This window comes from Hyla sarda, chromosome 11 (assembly GCF_029499605.1).
Source record: "Hyla sarda isolate aHylSar1 chromosome 11, aHylSar1.hap1, whole genome shotgun sequence".
NCBI classification, from domain to species: Eukaryota; Metazoa; Chordata; class Amphibia; order Anura; family Hylidae; genus Hyla; species Hyla sarda.
In genome coordinates, this window is record NC_079199.1 from 52654202 (window position 1) to 52677876 (window position 23675).

General features: G+C 45.6%; 1 protein-coding gene across 1 annotated transcript in view; it reads right to left on the reverse strand.

Moving 5' to 3' along the window:
* Positions 1-23181, reverse strand: part of ASPG (asparaginase) — a 93337-nt gene extending 70156 nt beyond the window's left edge. Inside the window, exons 1-2 of the mRNA XM_056545569.1 lie at positions 22725-23181; positions 3601-3730 (exon numbers count right to left, since the gene is read on the reverse strand). Of these exons, the coding sequence (XP_056401544.1) occupies positions 3601-3730; positions 22725-23016 (422 nt within the window). The 5' untranslated portion in view covers positions 23017-23181. The remainder of the gene's footprint in view (positions 1-3600; positions 3731-22724) is intronic.
* Positions 23182-23675: the final 494 nt, after the last annotated feature.

The following is a 23675-nucleotide window of genomic DNA, read 5'->3' on the forward strand; positions in this document are numbered from 1 at the left end:
TCTGTAGGCAAACAATATTATCTTACTGCATGTGTAAATGGTAAAATTAACCTTTACATGGAATTCATTTACTCAGTCCCAGCATGCAAATCTAGCTTATATGTACATCATATTTTATTAACATATTTACTAAAAATAGTCAAAACTTTAATCATATTTCCCACAAAAGCAACTAAATCCATTATTATATCACAGAATTTTTCAATTCAAACATATGTGGGTACAGAGGTAACAGATTCTAGCCAATCAACACTAAGCATTGGCGTAGCGTGGGTTGTCAGCACCCGGAGCAAGGCAAGTAATTTGCGCCCCCTAACCTGTGGATTTTAGCACTCGAGTCTCTTCCACTAGATTAGTTAAAGAAACCCTTACCCCCTAACCACATGTATTGTTTGTTATGAAAATACTGATAAATAAATTAAAAGTTGCTAGACCCACTGGCTTACATCAACTTATGTTGAGCTGGAGCAGCTACATATGGATCGAAATCTGTCTCGTCACTGTTGAACCAACCAAACTTCAATCCATCTGGTCAGCTCAACATGCCAGTCTTGACCTGCAGACCGGGAACATCCCAAAGAAACTTCAGTTTTGGAGATGTTCTGCTAGCACTACACAGCCAGCCCACTGAGCCCAGTACTACTCCAGTCAGTCCTGACTCCTGTCACTTGTGACTCCTACCTTTTTTTTCACCGGCTGTCCCGGACCCGATCACAGCAGTCAGCAGGCTAGGTTTTCTCCTCCAGGTCCTCCTAGGTTTTCCTCCTGCAGCATCTGTCACCACTGGCTCCCTCTCTCCTCTCTGGCCTGTGTCACCTGCCTGCCGCTGCTGCCAGCTTCTTCTTGCTGCTGCATAGGCTGGTCTGGTGTGCTCCCCTCCCGCGCTCAGCGCTGCGCGGCCGCTGCACCCACCGCACGCCTGGCACCCCCCCCCCTCCACAGTGGGCGGCGACCCGGCGTCTCGGATCGGATTCGCACAGCCAGCACTGCAGAGAGAGTGAGTGAGCCAGGCAGGGGCAGAGAGTTGCGAGTGCGAGCGCACCCCCCCCAGATGTTGCGCCCGGTGCGGCCGGCCCCCCCCCTGTACCCCCTACGCTACGCCACTGATACTAAGACAATGTTGCCTAACCCAGAACTCTCCAGCAGTTGCAAAACAACAACTCCCATTGTGCCCTGACAGCCTTCGGCTGCCTATGGGGCTTCTGAACATTGCCAAGCTCTAAACTCTTGACAATCAATGGAGTGCTGGCAGCGCATGCATGCTGCCAATCCATTAATTTGGAGGACACAGATCAGCTAGATATCCCTATTTTGTGCATAGGGAACAACTTTTGAACTTGGGATAACCCCATTAAATGTGTATGCACATGTACAGTATCATGCGCATGATATGAAGCTGAGGAATAGAAGCCGTCTTCCGTAAAATAGTTTACACTGAAGTCTGCAGCTTCAAATTCTGTGCATCACATATGCGCGGGATACTGTATGCCTGAATAGACCATAAAAGGGTTTTCTCATGAATGACACATCACCTATCCGCAGGATAGATGCAAGTGTAATCACTAGAGGTCAATTTATTTACTCATAGATTAACTAAAAGTTCATCAAAAAAATCCCGAGGTGGATGTTACGGCTTCAATTGGTCCTTTTGCCCCTGACGTGGGAACGCATCATTACCCGCACAGACACTTAGTTCGAAACTTGTAACATCCACCTCAATAATCCTATCGGTGAGGCTAACAACTCACTGATAGGAACTGTGTTCTGTCAATCTGACAATTGCATTGCCGGATAGTTTATTTTGGAATGTAAGAGAATTATTGGCCTATTTTTGTTCTGGCCTCCACAATGTCATCATGAGAGGAGGTTTTAAAAACCCCAGATACAGCGTTTTGCATTCAGTCCCTCAGCCTCTTGATAAAGCCATGGTCGTGGCGGCACTGTCGAGGGGGACCGCAGTGTAATGATTTTAAAATGATGTCCCATTCTATTGCTAACTAACAGAGCGGACTGCAGACGCTGTCTAGTTAGAACTACAGCCATTCACGAGATCAGGCCAGTCGGCCTTAATGACTGTTACTAGATGATTCAAACAGTGGCACATACAATATTTTAAATAATGTGTGTGCAATAAAGTAATACATTTTATTAGTGGTGTGGGAAATAGGGATTTTTTGGATACATTTTTAGTTTATCTATGAGTAAATTAATCACTAGAGGTCACACAGACAAGGGGGTACCTCCATTTGAATGGAGCGGTGGTCAGACATGTGCGCTGACACTCCATTAAATTCTATGGGCCTGATAAGGGTAGCAGAGTACAGCGCTCTCCATATTCAGGCCTGTAGAGTTTATTGGAGTAACTGAGCAAATATCCGATCAACTGGGGAGGACAAAGAATCCCTGTTCATGTGATCAGTGGGTGCACCTCTGATCAGACATAGATAACCTGAGTGCACTTCATAGGAATCCAATGCAAGGGGAGGCCAAGTGTGAGCCAGACATTCTCTTCCAACCTCAGTACCTGAGCTCAAGTGCTTAAAGGGGTACTCCGCTGCTCAGCGTTTGGAACAAACTGTTCCGATCGCTGGAGCTAGCACCGGGAGCTAGGAACATCATAGCCCCGCTCCCTTATGACGTCACGCCCCGCCCCGTCAATGCAAGTCTATGGTAGGGGGCGTGAGGGATGTCACACCCCCTCCCATAGACTTGCATTGAGGAGGCGGGGTGTGAAATCATGGGTGGGGCTATGACGTCACGAGCTCCCGGCTCCAGAGTTCGGAACAGTTTGTTGCAAACGCTGAGCAGTGGAGTACCCCTTTAATTAAGTGCATGTCCCTATGACATGTCAAAAGTTGAATTTTTATGATGGGTACACTTTAAATTGTATGACAAAAAAAGAAAAAAAAAATGACGGACTAGCCTTTTTCTACATTTCCTTTCAACAAGAAGAAAAGTTAATCAATAATTTAGATGTCCTTCTAAAGTGGTTCCAATAAAAACATAGGACTTGACCCACAAAAACAAGCCCTCATACAGCTTCATCATTAAATGTTATATATGTAGCGCTCTACTCTCTCAATGCAGCTGCGTGAGGACAAAAAACCCAGTAGAGACATTAAAATAGGCTTAGTCCTGAAAGGGTTAATACCCATAGTTTTGGAACAGGACGTACACATAGTCTGGACTGCGGAAATGCGCCATCTCCATAGACCGCAATGCATTTCCGAGAAGATTCCGCCGAAAAAAATGAACATGTTTATTCTTTTTGAGTCTGGGATACAGAATTTCCACGGTGGAACATCTGCCATAGTATGAACAGTGCGGCTCTTTGTGTGCACATACTCTGAAAATAAACAACATGGATTTCTGCAGGTAAATTCCGCAGAAAAGTATAGAGTAACAGGTTAACAGATGAGATATTTCAAATCCCATGCTTTACACTGTGGACATTCTGTATATGGCGATTCACCTGTGGTGCAGACTGTAAGTCCTGCATAATGGGGATTCCTATGGATTTCCTGCCTTTCAGTGTAGCAAAGGGGAAAAACACCGTGAAATGCAGCCAGATCTTACAAACTAATATAGAAGAATACTTACGGGAGAACCAAAGTGTTGTCAGGAAAGTCATGGAAGTCATAGAGCTTGGTTTGCTGGGCGTACTGCTCATCGTGGAGGATAGGAAGCTTTTTCAGAGCCTTTGCGAATGCATTTGCCTGAGGAGCTAAAACTAAGGAGAAAGAAATGCAAAAAAGGAGAAAGACATTAAACTTTTGTTTAACTGAAAAGAGTCAAGAATTAAAACTACACATTTCCATCTCTGTTAATTCAATAGCCTGATTTACAGGTTGCAGAATTACAACTGCTAACCGCTCTGCACAGTATGAACAATTACTTTCCTGCAGTTATCTGTTAGGAGATGGAGGAGGCCATCCGTCCCAAGTTAAGTCTGCGCCATTCTACTCTGTGCAAGCCATCTATACGCTTCTATTTTACCATCTACTCTGTGCAAGCCATCTATACGCTTCTATTTTACTATCTACTCTGTGCAAGCCATCTATACGCTTCTGTTTTACCATCTACTCTGTGCAAGCCATCTATACGCTTCTGTTTTATCATCTACTCTGTGCAAGCCATCTATACGCTTCTATTTTACCATCTACTCTGTGCAAGCCATCTATACGCTTCTGTTTTACTATCTACTCTGTGCAAGCCATCTATACGCTTCTATTTTACCATCTACTCTGTGCAAGCCATCTATACGCTTCTGTTTTACCATCTACTCTGTGCACGCCATCTATACGCTTCTATTTTACCATCTATACGCTTCTATTTTACTATCTACTCTGTGCAAGCCATCTATACGCTTCTATTTTACCATCTACTCTGTGCAAGCCATCTATACGCTTCTGTTTTACCATCTACTCTGTGCACGCCATCTATACGCTTCTATTTTACCATCTATACGCTTCTATTTTACCATCTACTCTGTGCAAGCCATCTATACGCTTCTGTTTTACCATCTACTCTGTGCAAGCCATCTATACGCTTCTATTTTACCATCTACTCTGTGCAAGCCATCTATACGCTTCTATTTTACCATCTACTCTGTGCACGCCATCTATACGCTTCTGTTTTACCATCTACTCTGTGCAAGCCATCTATACGCTTCTATTTTACCATCTACTCTGTGCAAGCCATCTATACGCTTCTGTTTTACCATCTACTCTGTGCACGCCATCTATACGCTTCTATTTTACATCTACTCTGTGCAAGCCATCTATACGCTTCTATTTTACCATCTACTCTGTGCAAGCCATCTATACGCTTCTATTTTACCATCTACTCTGTGCAAGCCATCTATACGCTTCTGTTTTACCATCTACTCTGTGCAAGCCATCTATACGCTTCTATTTTACCATCTACTCTGTGCAAGCCATCTATACGCTTCTGTTTTACCATCTACTCTGTGCACGCCATCTATACGCTTCTATTTTACCATCTACTCTGTGCAAGCCATCTATACGCTTCTATTTTACCATCTACTCTGTGCAAGCCATCTATACGCTTCTATTTTACCATCTACTCTGTGCAAGCCATCTATACGCTTCTGTTTTACCATCTACTCTGTGCACGCCATCTATACCCTTCTATTTTACCATCTACTCTGTGCAAGCCATCTATACGCTTCTGTTTTACCATCTACTCTGTGCACGCCATCTATACGCTTCTATTTTACCATCTACTCTGTGCACGCCATCTATACGCTTCTATTTTACCATCTACTCTGTGCAAGCCAACTATACGCTTCTGTTTTACCATCTACTCTGTGCACGCCATCTATACGCTTCTATTTTACCATCTACTCTGTGCAAGCCATCTATACGCTTCTGTTTTACCATCTACTCTGTGCAAGCCATCTATACGCTTCTGTTTTACCATCTACTCTGTGCAAGCCATCTATACGCTTCTGTTTTACCATCTACTCTGTGCAAGCCATCTATACGCTTCTATTTTACTATCTACTCTGTGCAAGCCATCTATACGCTTCTATTTTACCATCTACTCTGTGCAAGCCATCTATACGCTTCTATTTTACCATCTACTCTGTGCAAGCCATCTATACGCTTCTATTTTACCATCTACTCTGTGCAAGCCATCTATACGCTTCTGTTTTACCATCTACTCTGTGCAAGCCATCTATACGCTTCTATTTTACCATCTATACGCTTCTATTTTACTATCTACTCTGTGCAAGCCATCTATACGCTTCTATTTTACCATCTACTCTGTGCAAGCCATCTATACGCTTCTATTTTACAATCTACTCTCCATCTAAAAGCTGCCTATCTTGGCTCTGTAAATCCATCAAAATGTAAATGTTATCATACAACATTAATTTTACCCTCCCAAATGCATGCATGCTCTACTCAGCTAAATGTGCATGTGTTCTTGATAGTGACAGCCTCTATAGCAGCAGTATTCTCACTAGAGAACAAAGGCTCGGACATCCTGAATTGTAACAAGTCAATCCTTTTCCCTCTTCATGTTGCAAAATCGACAAGTTTGTCTTATACAGCGTTTTCCAGCCAGGGTGCCTCAATCTGTTGCAAAACTACAAATGCCAGCATACACAGACAGGCTGCGGCTGTCCAGGCATGCTGGAGGTTAAAGTTTTGAAACAGTTGGAGGCACCCTTGTTGGGAAACACTGATCTAATGCATATGGCCACTTTAAAGGAAACCTGTGATCAGTGTCACCCACACTAAGCTGTTGGGTCAGGTTTGTAGTGTGGGTGACACTGATAAAAAAATATATACTTACTGCTCCTTGTTTTGTGTCTCTGGTCTTCCATCTTTGTTATATGCAAATGTGGAGCTCGGTGCACGGTGATGTCGGGCTGGCATCTTTATGATAACGTCTCCTCTGCAGAGTGGAGCTTCATTCTGCAGCAGAGGCTCAGCACAGGGGAGGAGGCGTTACCATGAAGATGCCAGCTGGACGTCACCATGCACCTTGGGCTTGGAAATGACCCCCCTCCACCAAAAATAAAAAAAATAACAAGCTCCACATTTGCATATACTGAAGACCGGGGATTATGGAACACGAGAGGCATGGACCAAGGAAAAGAGTACAATTTTAAATCGGTTTCAACCGCACTAAAAGCCTGTACCAACAGGTAAGTGCGGGTGGCCATGATGACAGAATTTTCTTCTTTACTTTTTACTTACTAATTTATTTTACGTTCACCTTTACTGTTGGCTGCAAAATAATGTGTTTTATCAGCATAGAATGAAGCCTTGGGACATCTAGTGGCCAATGGGTGAACTACACTATTTCGCACTTATGGTTATCACATCATATGGTTATTACTTTGGCGGTAAATAGGGCAGTCACTTGCATTCAGTTCTTGTTAATGAGAGCACTATGGTTAACACCGAGATCAGAGGTGAGCAGTCGTGCAAACCCCCTTGACAGCTCACAGACTGCAGCAACACCCACAGACTGATCAGTTCTCATCTGGGTGTAAAACTGAGCAATCTACCTATCGAGAACCAAATGGTGGTGACGTAGAGCTGGGCGGTATGACCAAAAATGTGTATCACGGTATTTTTTGTAAATTATGGCGGTTCCATGGTATCTAACGGTATTTCCCCACATCATCACGTGACCCGTGGGCACTGCTTCTCTCCTCTGCCCCCCCCCCCCCAGGTTTATCAGCCCAGCGCTGTGCCCCACATCGGGGGACTAATCATATGTGGCCCATGAGCGCTGCTTCCTCCCACCCCGATAATTAATAGCCGCTGCACTGTACTGTACTATCCTGTGCGCGGGATCCAAAAATAACCTGAATAAACTTTAACTCACCTTCCTACATTCCCCCGTTACCGGCCTCATGGTCCAGCGATGCGAGCCTCATGCTGCTTCCTGGGGATGGGAACGTCACAGAGCCGTCAGCGTATCACCGGCTACAGCGATGTCCCGCCTCAGCCGGTGATAGCCTGAGCGCACTGTCATGTAGGCAGCCAGCTGGCTCCTTACATGACAGTGCGCTCAGCCTATGACCGGCCGAGGCGGGATATCGCTGCGGCTGGCGATACACTGTGCTTTGTGACGTTCCCATCCCCAGGAAGCAGCAAGAGCAGCAGAGGGACCGTAGGAAGGCGAGTTAAAGTTTATTTTGTTTATTTCTGAAGCCCGGGCACAAGATAGTACAGTACAGCGCAGCGGCTGATAATTATTTTTTTTTTGGGGGGGGGGGGGGGAAGAAGAGAAGCAGCACTCGCAGGTCACATATGAGTAGTCTCCCAATACAGCGCTGATAATCCGTGAAGGGTTGGGGGGGGGGGGAGAAGAAGCAGAACAGCACCCGCGGGTCACATATGATTAGTTGGGGACAGCACGCTGCGGCTGATAATTCATTAATCCGAGGGGGGGGAACCGGTATTGCGGTATAGGAAAAATTCATATTGTGCAGGAAAATAAATTTCGGTGTTTGATATGAACCGGTATACCGCCCACCACTATGGTGACATTCATCTATTACAGTGTTTCCCAACCAGTGTGCCTTTGACTGTCCGGGCATGCTGGGAGTTGTAGTTTTGCAACAGCTGAAGGCACACTGGTTGGGAAACACTGGAATAGGCCCTCACTAGCATCAAGTAAATGGAACCAGGCTGCGCAGTATCTTGTTCCACTGCTACTAAGAGGACAGTGTTTGAAAGTACACACTGAAAAGCACTCGCATGAGCACTGCAGCCTTTTTAAACATTTTTTTTGTAGTCTGACCGCACCCAAGCCGATAATGATGAATTTTTAAAGGCTGGATAATCCGTTTAGGTTCTCAGCACATCCATGCATTACATAGACAACCTACAGATTCCAGTGGAAAATATGTCATGCTTCATTTGACCTGCGGAGGCACTGTAAGAAAACAGAACACTTGCTGCCAGATTACCCTAAAGATTACAGCTGATTGCTCCAGAAATGGTTAACAATGTATCTTATAAAATGGTCATTTTCTGATCAGTAGGAGGGGTCAGAGCTATGGGACCTCCTGGTTCTTAGAAAGAAGGTGCTGTATATTCAGTGCTGCAGCCCCTTCACCATTTTCCCCTGTAATGAATCCCATGATTGTCCAGAAACTATAGTCTATCCTATTCACTTGAATGGGACTGATGCAGAATGGTTGGTCAGACACATTAATAAATCAGCAATGTATCCCCCATATTTTCACAGGAAGTCCTAGAGGTCAGACCTTCAACAGTAAAAGTGCTGACCTATCCTGGCGATATGCTTTCACTTTATAAGATGGGAATACCCGTTCAATGGAAATCATTATTGAAATAGTGCAGTAGGTTACAGTAAGTTACATTACTAAGAAGGATTGAGAAAATTGCTCTCACAAGGGTTAATGTGGTTTCCTCAGACGAGCTCTCTGCTGCACGTGTGACTGAATGCATCACTGTCTACTCATTCAGGACCATGACTAATACGTCCCTGTGAAAAAACTTGCAGCCACATTGCATCATGTCCGCTATGTGGTCGGCACACTAACTAGTTACACTGTACTGTCTCTATGTATAAATGGAGCATTAACCCATATATGGCTGCTACGTTTTACAAAATTACTACAGACACCTATGTCTGTAATTGAATGTCTGGAGGCTAACACTGTAGACCAACCACTGATCATAGGCAGAAGGGACTTTTCTCCTCCGTGACAGTAGGACGTTCAGAGCTTCAAATGGCTTATAACAAAGAATAAAACATTAAATTTCACTGCGCAGCAGAGGCTGAGGGATAGATAGACTGAAGGTTTAAAGGGGATATCCAGGAATAGAAAAACATAGCAATTTTCTTCCCCCCCAAAACAGTACCACACCTGTCCTCAGCTTGGTTTTAAAACTTGGCTCCATTCACTTCAATGGAACTGAACTGCAATACCGCACACAACCTGAGGACAGGCGTGGTGCTGTATTTTTTTTTTTTTTCATAACAAAATGTGAAATAAGTGAAAGGTTCTGAATGCTTCGTAAATAAATCAAATGGGCAGGAACTGGAGTCACTGACCAGCACAAGTCCGCTACTCCCCAGATGGAAGTGTCTGATAACAGGGGACTAGAGACTGCATTCAGCCCCTCAGTCAGTGGTGATATGGTACACTTTAGGCATAAACCACATTGGGCAGATATGGAGGTGATAAGTCGTCTCTTCAGTAAAGCCTTCTAGTTACTTTTCTTTGCCGAACCACATAATAAGTGAATAATGCTCCAGTCTCCAGCTATGGCTTCCAGTTCCTATTTCGGCTTCTGGTGTTGTTGTGTTACTTAATACTTGTAGTGGTCACATGGTACAGCAGGAATGTATACAGCTACGGTGTACTGTGACCGCTCACACACACAAATAACCTTCACCGCCCGTCACGTCATGGCTGGATGGTGCGATCCAATCATAGACTGCAGGATGCAATGTGAATGTATTGAGGGTGTATACGATTACGCACCAATAAGTCCTTGAACCGTCCTCTCTAGTTATCTTGTTATGAATTCAGCTTTGCTTAGTTATCTGTCTTTCGGGTAACAGTTGGGTGACAGATTATAGGACGTCATGGCCACCAAGACAACAACTGCTGTCAACCTGCTTTCCCAGACTCCTGAATAGTAAATGTGCCTAGTTATGTATTAGTACAGGTATAGATAATGTATCATGGCAAAACATGACAGATGTGTTTTTTATCCTAGAACAGTGTTCTCCAGCTCTTGTACAACTACAACTTCCATCATGTCCCGACAGCCTATGGCAGAGTGGGTTGGCCACGTCATGTACTAAATAGATGCCAGCTAAGATAACTCTATAAGGGTACATTCACACAGGCATGTTTTGCTGCAAATTTCCTGCTGCTGATTGACTTTAATGGGTTAAAAATCAGCAGTAAAATATGCCCGTTTTCTTCTTATAAATGGGGAGCCCAAGGAATCGGCAGTCCGAGGAAGTGCGCTTGGGCGCAGGAAACAGTCGGTCGCTGTGTGGCCGCTCCCCTGTATCTACCCGCTGTACGTGTGTTTGCTGTTTGTGAATAACTATTCCTTCAAGCAGGTTTACCGGGTGAGTGCATCCTTCTACTATCTTTACTTTATTAGATTAAAAGGTGCTGTCCAGTGGTACATTTTGTTTTTTTTTTAAAGTGAACCAACCATCTAATGGGGGCCTCTTTACTGTTCCCCAGCTGGATTGTACATGTTGAACCTGATTGTTTTGCTACCCCTCTCTCCATTGAAAATAAATGCACACTTGGAAAAGATGAGCGTGCATATGTATGGAGGGATCAGGAGGACTGGCTTTGGCCCATCGAGTTTTCATCAGACAGCTACTGAAGCTATATCACAAAGCTATTAGCCAGACAGCCTTGGATTTTGTGTTTAGCAGATTTCTTCATCTGCATGAGAGATCCAATAAAGCTAGTTGAGGCCAGTTTAAGTAAAAATCCACTCTCCTGGACTTACCGTATTTTTCGCCTGATAGGACGCACCGGCATATAAGACGCACCCAATTTTAAAGGTGCAAAATCTAAAAAAAGAAGATTCTGCACCCAACAGTGATCTTCAACCTGCGGACCTCCAGATGTTGCAAAACTACAACTCCCATCATGCCCGGACAGCCAACGGCTGTCCGGGCATGCTGGGAGTTGTAGTTTTGCAACATCTGGAGGTCCGCAGGTTGAAGACCACTGGATAGGAGGTAGTACTCACGTGTCCCCGCCGCTCCGAACCTGTCACCACTGCCCTGGATGTCGCCGCGTCCCCGGGGTGTCCCCGACGCTCCGGACGTCTTCTTCCCCGGGGTCCACGCTCTCCGTCGCCGTCATCACGCCGCTCCTATTGGATGACGGGATGGCGTGCACGACGACGTTGTGACATCGAAGGAGAGCGCCGCCATGCAGGGGATCCCGGCACAGAGCAGTCACCGAGGAGGCAGGTAAGGTCCCTCCCGGTGCCCTGTAAGCTGTTCGGGACGCCGCGATTTCACCACAGCGGTCCCGCACAGCCTGAGCTTCGCTTCAGATGCAGCGGTCAGCTTTGATCGCCGCGTCTGAAGGGTTAATGGGGAAGTTTTGGGGAAGAAAAAGTGCGTCTTATACGGCGAAAAATACGGTATCCCCTCCTGGCGTGAACCTATCTATACCAGGAGACAGCTGGCCCGTGGGCTATTTCTTTTGCATTACTTTCTATGCATATAAAATACACATACCTCAGGTAAGCCATTATTACGGGTAGTCTTAGGAAAAGTCTGGGACCTCTTTTTGTAAAATATTGCAAAACATTTTTGACATGTCATGTAGACTGGTCGGAGTCTCAGTGCTGAGACCTCCACCAATTACAAGTAGGATGTCAGTAATCAATCTGTCATGTTCCAAGTGACGGACTCAATAGACTATAAAAGGAGCACGTCTCCTGCAATGAGTGGTAAGGGGGGTATTAAAGCACTTCACCTGAATATATCTAGAGATCTGTGGAGGTCCCCGCACTGAGACCCTGACTGATTGAAAACTTTTGCCACGTCTACATGACGTGTACAGAATTTTTTCTAATGACAGTATCGCTTTAAAACTGTTAATCTGCTGACCACTATCGCTCACACCCACCACCCTTGTATTAAGGCCCCTTTCCCAATACATAATTACTCTAATATTTTTCTAATAGCAGTTTTAACCCGTTATTAATAACGGCCGTTATTTTGTGACAGAAGATAGTAACGGGAGAAATAGTTAATGAACTATTTCTCCCGTTACTATCTTCCGTCACAAAATAACGGTCGTTATTAAAAACGGGCTATAACGGGTTAAAACGGCTATTAGAAAAATCCCATAGACTATAATGGGATTTTCTAAAGGCCATATAGGATTTTGTAACTGCCGTTTTACTGCCGATTTTCTGACGGAACTTCGAAAACGGAGTAATTATGTAGTGCGAAAGGGGCCTAACGTGATCCCTAAGGATTATGGCAGCAATCCTAACTATTGCAGCCGGGTACAACCCCAGCACAACAATTGCGCCCATAAAACCATTCCGGCAAAAATGTAAAGTACTGGGTGCTAAGAACAGGTTTCCAATATAGAAAAAATTATCTGCCTGAATATTTTCAGCTGCATGTGAATTAGTCCTAAAAACCCTATTCATTTGCATTGGATGGAGAATGGTAGCAGATTTAATGAGGATTTAGGTATGAAATCCTGAATGTGTGAACAGACCCTAAAGCGTCTGGATGGATTTGTGGAAGCTTCTCTCCAAAATACACTAAACGTTGGGCTCACAAATAACATCATCAGGTGCCAACATGTTATCATACAAGAACTATACAAATATTGTGTCAAATCTTATCGTTGAGCTGAACGTGGCGAGCCCGCGCTTCTACAATAACAGATTTTACTTATTAACTCGATAGTTTTGTCTAATCAGATTACATCTCCCAGACATTGGCCCCTTATTTACTATTAGTGTGGAATGTTGTTATCACGATTCTTCTCTATTTACTATGGGGATTCACCGGATCACAGGTCAGGACAGTTCTTACCAGCTTTTTCTTGGTGAAAATTTCCAGTCATTTATTAACAGGATTTTGTGTGAATCCAATAGCAAATAAATTGCCCCTTTTCTGTCCGATCATGACCTTTTTCTGACCGGCCACGGCCCTTTTTTTTTGGTATGTAGGTTTATTTTGGCACAACAGGCCCAAAAATCTGGCGCAGACAATTTGTAGTCGCACTGCGTCAAATTATGGCGTGATGCACCACATTTTAGCAGTCATCCCTGTGGTGACCCACGGGTGTATGGCGGGACCACGGGGGTGTAGCAGTGTGAGTGGTGGGAATAGATGGTTTTAACCCCGGGTGGAAGATGTTGTTAACCCCTAGTGTTCATGACGCCAGTGTGGTTTTAGGGTTCCAGAACACCACACGCCTGTTCCTCCGCTATCCCAGTTGCTAGTAGTGAAATGAGAGTCCACAACCAGTTATGGTCAAGCAGAGGCTTTACTGAGTATAAGACAGATGTAATTATCTTCACAGCTAAGGTCAGATTTCTCAGAGAGGTGGCCAGTACCCAGAAGGACCTCGCAGCTTGCAGGACCAATATACTTGTAATTAACTTAACTCGAGATTGGACTTTACTAGTTTCAGTGACAGCAGTCAGACTTGAGACTTACTGGAATGACTGTAGCTTTTGGGGTCTTCCAGATGCTGATCACTTGCACTGAGATCTCTGGTGTTTGCTGTGCTCAGTATCAGATGGAATCTTAAAGAGAAGAGAGTGAATTGTAATGGCCGCACCTTTATATAGTGGGGGCTGGACTAAAGCCCATTGGTCAAGCTGCAGGTCATAGGTTAAGCTGGTGCTCTCTGGGAGAACATGTGACAACAAATCATGTGACTGCATAACATGTGACAGACTTACACAGGTCCTTTGGACTACCTATACATTAGGAGACTGTCTAGGCATTAAAGCGATATACACAACACTCTGGAAACAACAGGGGGAGACCTTGCAGGGGAGCCCCCAGGTCACTGAGCTCAGTTTTATACAGTATGGGACACACCTACTGTATCTAGAGGCAGACAATCCCTATTAGGGATCGACCGATATCGTTTTTTTGGGGCGATACCGATAATCGGTGAAGGTTAGGGCCGATAACCGATAACTTATACCGATATAAGTTATCGGCTATTTATCCCCCCCCCCCCCCCCGACACCGCTGCAGATCATTGATTTAAAGCGGGCACTTTAAATCAATGCACTGCAGTGGCTTTTGCGGTGCCATAGGCCGCCGCCGCCACCCGCTTCTCTCCTCCTACCTGTCAGGGTGGTCCGGGCCCTCCATCCTTCCTGTAGTGTCGGGCGGCATACCGAGTGGAGGGTGAACCGGTCCGGGCTGTCCTTCTCCGGGGGTCCTCTTCTCCACTCCGGGCAGGCTCCGGCCTAGTAACGCAGCATAGACGCCGCTGCGCAGTGACGCCCGTCCGCAGCGACGCACCTGACGTTACGGCGTCTATGCAGTGTACTAGGCCGGAGCCTGCCCGGAGTGGAGAAGAGGACCCCCGGAGAAGGACAGCCGGGACCGGGTCACCCTCCACCCGGAATGCCACCGGACACTACAGGAAGGATGGATGGCCCAGACCACCTCCATTACGGGTAAGTTTAAGTTTTTTTATTGACTCGGAGGGTGGGGGAGGGGCCCGACTGGTATAGCGGTATGGGCAAAAATCCATACCGTGGGAGAAAATAAAAAAACGGTATCCGGTTCATACCGGTATAACGCCCAGCACTATGGTGGGGGGTGCGACGTGGTGCGGCGGGTCGGTCGCGGTGTGGCGGGTTGGGGGATGGGAGCAAGCTTTCGCGGTGCGGTGGGGGCGGGGCATTATCGGCAAGGTAATTGCCGATACAGATAATGCCCAAAATCGTGATTATCGTGATAATATCGGCCATACCGATAATCGGTCGATCCCTAATCCCTATACCATTGTTTTCCAGATTGCCTCCAGCTCCAACTCCCAGCATGCCCGGACAGCCTTAGACCTTGCTTGCGACTTTTTTCACCTTTTCTAGACACAAAATACAGTCTAAAGACAATGATAAATGTCGGCCTGTGTGTCCCGGTGGTTTGGGAGACAACAAAGTCTGCACAGACGGATTGTCAGATTAGAAGAATGATGCGTTGTGATCTATTCTGTATTGCAAGTAACATTGGTTGTCACATACCAAGCCTAGGGCATTGAACATTGTCCACGCAAACCATCAGAAGGTATTTGCACAAGTTTGGGCTGCGAGTCAGATGTCCAGCTATAGGTGTTCCATTGACTTCATGCCATCACTATAGTGCAGAGCAAGACGGTAATGGAGGCTGCACGGAGGTCTGTCCTCTTCAGCAATGTGGCCCGATTTTGTCTTGGACATAATGATAGCATAAAATTGGTCTATATGGGGGACACGATGAATAGGCCTTTAAGAGAATCTCACACGAGTCCTACTCCTTTCTCCAGAGTGTCCCTGAAGCTGTTTTTCAACACAACACCAGGCTGCACGTTGTTCATGCTACATGGCCTAAACATGCAACCATGGCCTTCAGTGTCTCCAGAAATGTCTCCCACCAAGCACAACTGGGACATCATTGGTCCCAACTGCAACAACTATCTGGGACATCATTGATCCAGACTGCAAAGGAAGCTGCCAGCAGCAGTCCTTAGACAACTATTCATAACCTCATTGATGGCATGCCAAAGAGTGTACGTGCATGTGTGTGGCGCTCTTACTCAAAAATGAAAACATTTTGATATTTGGAATATCCTGTGATTTCCATAATTCCACGACCTTTCCTTCTTGGTGCAATTTTTTGTACGTGTATGATCCATTTTATTACAGAGCTAATGCTAATCTATGTGGCTATTGCCATGAACATATAAAATATATAATATTTTACATTAATAAAATATACGCATATTTTAAGAATATGCTAAAACAGCGTGGATACACTGCAGGTTTTTGGTATCAGAAAATCTGCTGCATTTCTGCACCAAATTGCACAAAGAAAATGAATATGCACCGCATTGTGTGGATTATGATAATATTATAGAAAGGGGGGGGGGGGAACTATTTACTTGAAATCTGCAAGAATTGCTGAATTATTGTAGATTTGGATGCCCTCACAGAAATAAAGAAAAGAAAATGTGAATGACATGAGAATTCTATTAATCTCATCCACTTTTCATCGTCATTGTCATAAGGTGCACAAATGCCCTGCAAAAAATCCTCTGCATATTTGCCCTGTGTGATCATATCCTAAAGGGACCGGATGAGTGAATAAAATATTAATGTGCGGGTATTTTATCCATTTAGTGTCTGTATGTCCTCAGTATGCCATCCGTCCCTGATGCCATTTTGAAGTAATACTGATGACAAATCGAGGCACTCTCATTCGCAATAAGTCTGTTTTTTAGAACTGTAATATGAACATTTACCACTTGGCCTTGCATAAAAATGTTAAACATATTTCCTGAAGTCCGAGCAACCACTGGAGTTGCACTTTAAAGGGGTATTCCAGGAAAAAACTTTTTTATATATATATATATATATATATATATCAACTGGCTCCAGAAAGTTAAACAGATTTGTAAATGTTGCGTATCGTGGGCTCCGATGGCAGGGGAGCAAGTGGCAGTTGCAGCGCTCGGGACCTCGTTCGCTTACCGGCTTAGCACAGACGGCACTAGTCTGGCACTCCGGCAGGAGTGTCAGTCGGCTCGGGTGCGACAACGGGTCTGCTGGTGATGGTATTCCGGGAGCAATAGAAGGTCTGGGATTGGCGTCCCACGTGGAGGCAGAAGATGGGGCTATGAGATGCAATGGATGGTAAGGTTAAAGCCAGGCAGGGCGGAGTAGAACAGGTTTAACTCCTCTGTTGCCGAGGTATTTGCAGATGGACGCTGATGATAACTGTGTGAATAGTGCCAGATTTCTAAACACGTTTCGGGGTACTGGGAAACAAAGACCTCCGACCCCTTCCTCAGTAGAAATGTGTATATGCATGTAAGACATGTAAGACATTTAACTAATGCAAACACTAAGCCGCAGAACAGAAGACGAAACAGGCGCTCCGCCTCCGTATTTACTTCAACAGAAAGAAATTATGGGACATCTGGGTTTCCTGTTTTTTACTGGAATGAATAGCACAGCAGGTAACACTATTATTCGGCCAACATTACCCTGACGACAGAAAAATTCTATATCATAGATCCGACTCTCTGCAAATTTCAAGTGAGAGAAGGAATGGACAGTCCCAGTTTTAGCATGGACGATTCTTATGCCCTCTGGAGAGATGTCTGGCAGTGGCTTACTCCATTCTCTCCATTGTAAAATACTTGATGAAGTGGATTAGGAGAGATAGCTGTGGGCTGAATAAATGCTCATGAGACAGTCAACTGTGTATACCATCACCACAGAACACAGAATCCGGCACTGTCACTGTCTTCTGCGCTGCTTAGCCCATTAATGGATTAGACGGTGTACACGTGGAGTGTGAACAGGTGCTGCTGGCGGTGAGGCTCACATGAGACAACAAACAAACAATAGCTTTGCACGAAGAAAGGAACGCTGGCTGCAGCAGAGTATCTCACATCACGTCCGAGCAGGGAGGCGGTAGATGGAAGCGGGGGAGTTCGGGTGTCAGGCCACCGACCGTATCACACAGGTGCTCCATCAGGTCCCTGAGGGTCCTGGCAAAGCACCTAATGGTGTGATGCGGTCCCTGAGGGGTCTGACGAAGCACCTTACGGTGTGATACGGTCCCTGAAGGGACTAACGAAGCACCTAACGGTGTGATACGGTCCGCGTGATACGGTCCCTGAAGGGACTAACGAAGCACCTAATGGTGTGATACCGTCCCTCAGGGGCCTGCCGAAGCACCTAATGGTGTGATACAGTCCCTGAGGGGCCTGACAAAGCACCTAACGGTGTGATACAGTCCCTGAGGGGTCTGACGAAGCACCTCACGGTGTGATACGGTCCGCGTGATACGGTCCCTGAAGGGACTAACGAAGCACCTAATGGTGTGATACCGTCCCTCAGGGGCCTGACGAAGCACCTAACGGTGTGAAATGGTCCCTGAGGGGCCTGCCGAAGCACCTAATGATGTGATACGTTCCGTGGCCTGACGCCTGAACTCCCCCGCTTCCATCTACCGCTTCCATCCTCTTACAGATTGGACGTGATGTGAGATACTCTGCTGCAGTCAGATTACTGGGTGAGTGCTCCATTCCTTTCTTCGTGCGAAGAAACTAATATGTATATCCAACTAAAAACGTCCACCAGAAGATTCAGATCTGCACAATCTTCAGCTCCAGCAGGGGGAGACACTGGAGGACTTCCAAAGAAAGCAGAGTTCAGTGCTCAGCAATAATCAAAAGTACCATAGAGAATGAAATAAACTGTAGGTAAGCATGTGCACTGGTGAGAGGGGCCAGCAGTCCGACCCTCAATCTGATAGTTACGCCCTATCCTGTGGATAGAAAATAACTTTTCTTAGGACAACATATTAGTGTATATTCAAAGTTTCCAGCCTGCGCGCTCCAGAGTGGGGACACAAAGGCTGGTACAGTTGCCAAGGCAACTGTACGACACAGAGCATGTTCTGTGCACAAGTCCCATTCATTAAAAAAGGGCTTGGGCACAGAACGAGCTGGACACCCTATGGCTGTCTGGGCAACTGTTCCACCCCACACTGGAGCTGAAGAGCATGCAGGCATGAAAATGTTATCCTCTATCCACAGAATAGGGCATAACTAGTAGATTGGTGGGTGAGGGGTGTTGGTATATTGCTTATACCCTCACCCGTGTGCATGCCCACCTACATTTTTTTTTCTCTCTATGTTACTTTTGATTATTGCTAAGTGCTGAACTAACATATATGGAAGTCCCATAGACCATGTATGAAGCGGCAGTCAGGCATGCATTCAATTTAGTACAACTGTTCCTAAGATCGGTGGGGGTCCAAGCAGCCAGACCTCCACAGATCTGCTAGATATTTTTTAGACTTTTAATCTTGTGATATCCCTTTCAAGGATGTTATCTCACAAGGTTTTTATATATATTTTTTTTAAATAACATGTTTAAAATGTAAAAACAGTACTTCAAATAGCCGCATTGTAAAACTGCAGCATGTGGCTGATAACTGTTGATGTAAAAACATGCAGGGTATCTACATTTAAATAGGGGCACAAAAGATCCTTGTTTTTTTTATCGGTGGCGGTCCCAGTGGTCAGACCCCCATTGTCCAGACACTCATCATCTATCCTCCATACAGGAGAGGAGTGTCTTTTCTAGAACAAATATCTGCTTGTGGTGGTCAATCATCTCCCATCTAAAATGTCCAGTCCTTGGCCCCTCCCTTAATATGTGCTGAGTGGGTAGATATAAAAGAACGCAATATACACATAGGGATAGTGGGGGACATGTATCATTATTTGTGTATGGTAGAAGCAGTTTACCCCTTTTCTAAGTTATGTGCAGAAGCGCTAAATTTATCAATTAAGCGCAATAAGTTTAATAAATTGCGGGCAAATCTAGTAATCTCCTCGTACCTCCACTCTGTGATGATTTAGAGCATCTACGTGCAGCCCAATATGGCTTATATTTGTGTTAAAAATATGGTCATTGCGCAAGATTTCTACGGGTAAATGAAATGTACGCAGTTAATAAATTTGTGCGTACTAAATACAGTAGTCCCTCAAGTTACAATATTAATCGGTTCCAGGACGACCATTGTATGTTGAGACCATTGTATGTTGAGACCATAACTCTATGGAAACCTGGTAATTGGTTCTGAAGCCACCAAAATGTCATCCAAAAATAGGAAAAAGTGAGAATTAAAGAAAAATAAGTAGATAAGTAATAGAGATAAAGCAAATCCTTACATAAAAAAGTAAGAAAGATCTGCTGGGAGCTGTAAATCATTGCCTATTTCAGTGTTTCCCAACGAGGGTGCCTCCAGCTGTTGCAAAACTACAACTCCCAGCATGCCCGGACAGCCTTCGGCTGTCCGGGCTTGCTGGGAGTTGTAGTTTTGCAACAGCTGGAGGCACCCTCGTTGGGAAACACTGGTCTATGTAGAGGACAGGAGCTTCTTCAAGGTCCCCTACAGTACACATAATGCCCTAAAAAAAAGTTACATGGAGAGTCCCTTACTTTGTGTCCAAAGGAGCATCTAACCATGGCATAGGTTAAAGGGGTACTCCGGTGAAAACCTTTTTTCTTTTAAATCAACTGGTGCCAGAAAGTTAAACATATTTGTAAATTACTTCTATTAAAAAATCTTAATCCTTCCAGTACTTATTAGCTGCTGAATGCTACAGAGGAAATTCCTTTCTTTTTGGAACACTGATGACATCACGAGCACAGTGCTCTCTGCTGACATCTCTGTCCATTTTAGCAACCATGCATAGCAGATGTATGCTAAGGGCAGCATGGTGGCTCAGTGGTTAGCACTGCTGCCTTGCAGTGCTGGGGACTTGGGTTCAAATCCCACTAAGGACAACAATAAATAAAGCGTTGTTATTATTATAATAATAACGTCAGCAGAGAGAACTGTGCTCGTGATGTCATCAGAGAGCATTCCAAAAAGAAAAGAATTTCCTCTGTAGTATTCAGCAGCTAATAAGTACAGGAAGGATTAAGATTTTTTAATAGAAGTAATTTACAAATATGTTTAACTTTCTGCCACCAGCTGATTTAAAAGAAAAAAGGTTTTCACCGGAGTACCCCTTTAAAAGTAGTACAGAACATGTAATACTACCTTGTACTGTAGGGGGCGCTACCAGACACCAGTTTGTGCATGCACTTTAGGAATACAAGGGTTTTATCAGTGAAATGTCCATTCTGATTGGTCGGCTCTTCCAGCCATTGGCATGTTTTGCAGATTCCAAAACATTGCATGTTGAGTCTGGCTTCAAGTTACAATGCTCCAGAAAAGACCATTGTATATTGAAACTACTGTATGTTGAGGCCATTGTAAGTTGAGGGATCACTGTATGTCACTCTAAGGTACACCGAAACCTAATGCTTCACCAGAATGTGCGCAAAAACAAAAAAACAGCTTGCGCAAAAATGTAAACACAGAACGGGTAAAATCTTTGCTACATGTCCCCCAGTGTTTCCCAGCCAGTGTACCTTCAGCTGTTGCTAAACTACAACTCCCAGTATACCAAAAGCCAAAGGCTGTGTGGTCATGCTGGGAGTTGTAGTTTTGTAGCAGCTGGAGGCACACTGGTTGGGAAACACTACTGTAAGTGGTTAAATACCAAAATCTGTGGGTTCACCAGACTTATGGAACGTATTCTCTATTAGAATCTGCCGATGTGCGATTTGTGGATTTTGCTGTTGCATTTGGATTTAAAGGAGTAGTCCAGTGGTGACCCAGTGGTGAAAAACTTATCCCCTATCCTAAGGATAGGGGATAAGTTTGAGATCGCGGGGGGTCCGACCGCTGGGGCCCCCCACGATCTCCTGTATGGAGCCCCAACAGCCCGCTGGAAGGGGGCGTGTCGACCTCCGCACGAAGCTGCGGCCAACACGCCCCCTCAATACAACTCTATGGCAGAGCCGAAGCGCTGCCTTCGGCAATCTCCGGCTCTGCCATAGAGATGTATTGAGGGGGCGTGTCAGCCGCTGCTTCGTGCGGAGGTCGACACCCGCTATCTGGCAGGAGAGCCTGGCCCCCGTACAGAGAGATCGCAGGGGGCCCCAGCGGTCGGACCCCCCGCGATCTCAAACTTATCCCCTATCTTAAGGATAGGGGATACGTTTTTCACCACTGGAGTGCCCCTTTAACACTAATTTTTTTTCCCCACCATATGAATAAGGATTTGCAAAATGCATTTGTTGTGAAGGCTACACAAATGATCTGCCCCATCTGAACACGGCTTGAAGAATGTTTCCTAGGTCATGGCCTTTGGGGTAATGGATGCAGATTTGCATGTGGAATACATACGGATTTCCGTTACCAATTCAGCGCTTTTCCACCTGGAAATCCATTTCCCATATACATAAATGGGAAACATTCTGATTATCTGTACGATGCTGAAAAATCCGTGTTCGGCGATGAAAGTAAAGACATTTATCTGTGGTGAAATTGCGTAAGATTTCTCCACAAGTAAATCCAGAATTAAAACAAATATATAATCGGACATTAGGTGAAAATTTCAGTAATTCAGTTATAATTTTGCCCTGTGAACAAACCATAAAAATTAGGATTGTTGCGTTTATTACGAGGTGCGATAAATACTAGCGATAGCTGTGCGACAACAACTATGGCCACCCAACTTTCCTAGAGGCTTCAATGGTAACTGTCTTCAGAGTAAATGGATACGCCTGCCTTCTGGAGAGGCCACATTACCAGGAATGGACATGACTAGAAATTTCCTTATTTAAGAGACAAAACTCCAATACGTGCTACACTGTTTCCCAACCAAGGTTATTCCAGCCCTTGCAAAACTACAACTCTCAGTATGCAGGGACAGCCAAAGGCTGGATGAGAAACGCGGGTACAACACCAGTGACCTTCCAGCTTATGAGGGACAACTACTTTCAGCATGTCTAGTAGTGCACCCGCAGTGCATGCTGGGAGTTGTAGTCTCCCATCAGCTGCTCAGCCACAGGTTGCAGACAATGGGCGCTCACCTTCATTCTGGTACATCATGCCGATGGTGCCCCCGGTGCTCACCACCAGCACCCGGGCCTCGCTCACTATGCCATTCAGGCTCTCCATGGACCCGGACAGGCTCTTGGACAGCTTTCTCTTGCGGGCGCTGGCTGGGGCTGGCACCCGGCTGGGCAGCGCCGGGGGCTGCATTGGGGATGCCATCATAGCTTCTTGCTCCAGCAGGTCCAGGTGGGTGTGGGACAGGGCCTTAGAGAGCCGGGACACCGAGGTGCTCCGGGGGACGATGCCAGCTCTGTCTTCCTCCGCCATGCTGCTGCTGATGATAACACGGGCTGTGAGGAGGAGACAACACTCCCCCCACGTGTGAGCGGACACCCTCCCCCACAACAAGACACGGCCCCGGGGGAGGAGGAGGCTTCTTATCTCCTGAGACTGACCGGAGGGTCACCGAGGGGGGCAGGGAGCGGTGCCAGTGCTAGAGGGCAACAACGGTCTGGTGTGTACTGAGCATCGGTTGGATGCCAGGTGCCAATACTGGGTACAGGTCTGGGTATGGCAGGAGACCAGGTAATTATGGGTACAGGTCTAGGTATGGCAGGAGACCAGGTTATTATGGGTACAGGTCTAGGTATGGCAGGAGGCCAGGTAATTATGGGTACAGGTCTAGGTATGGCAGGAGACCAGGTTATTATGGGTACAGGTCTAGGTATGGCAGGAGGCCAGGTAATTATGGGTACAGGTCTAGGTATGGCAGGAGACCAGGTTATTATGGGTACAGGTCTAGGTATGGCAGGAGGCCAGGTAATTATGGGTACAGGTCTAGGTATGGCAGGAGGCCAGGTAATTATGGGTACAGGTCTAGGTATGGCAGGAGACCAGGTAATTATGGGTAAAGGTCTAGGTATGGCAGGAGGCCAGGTAATTATGGGTAAAGGTCTAGGTATGGCAGGAGGCCAGGTAATTATGGG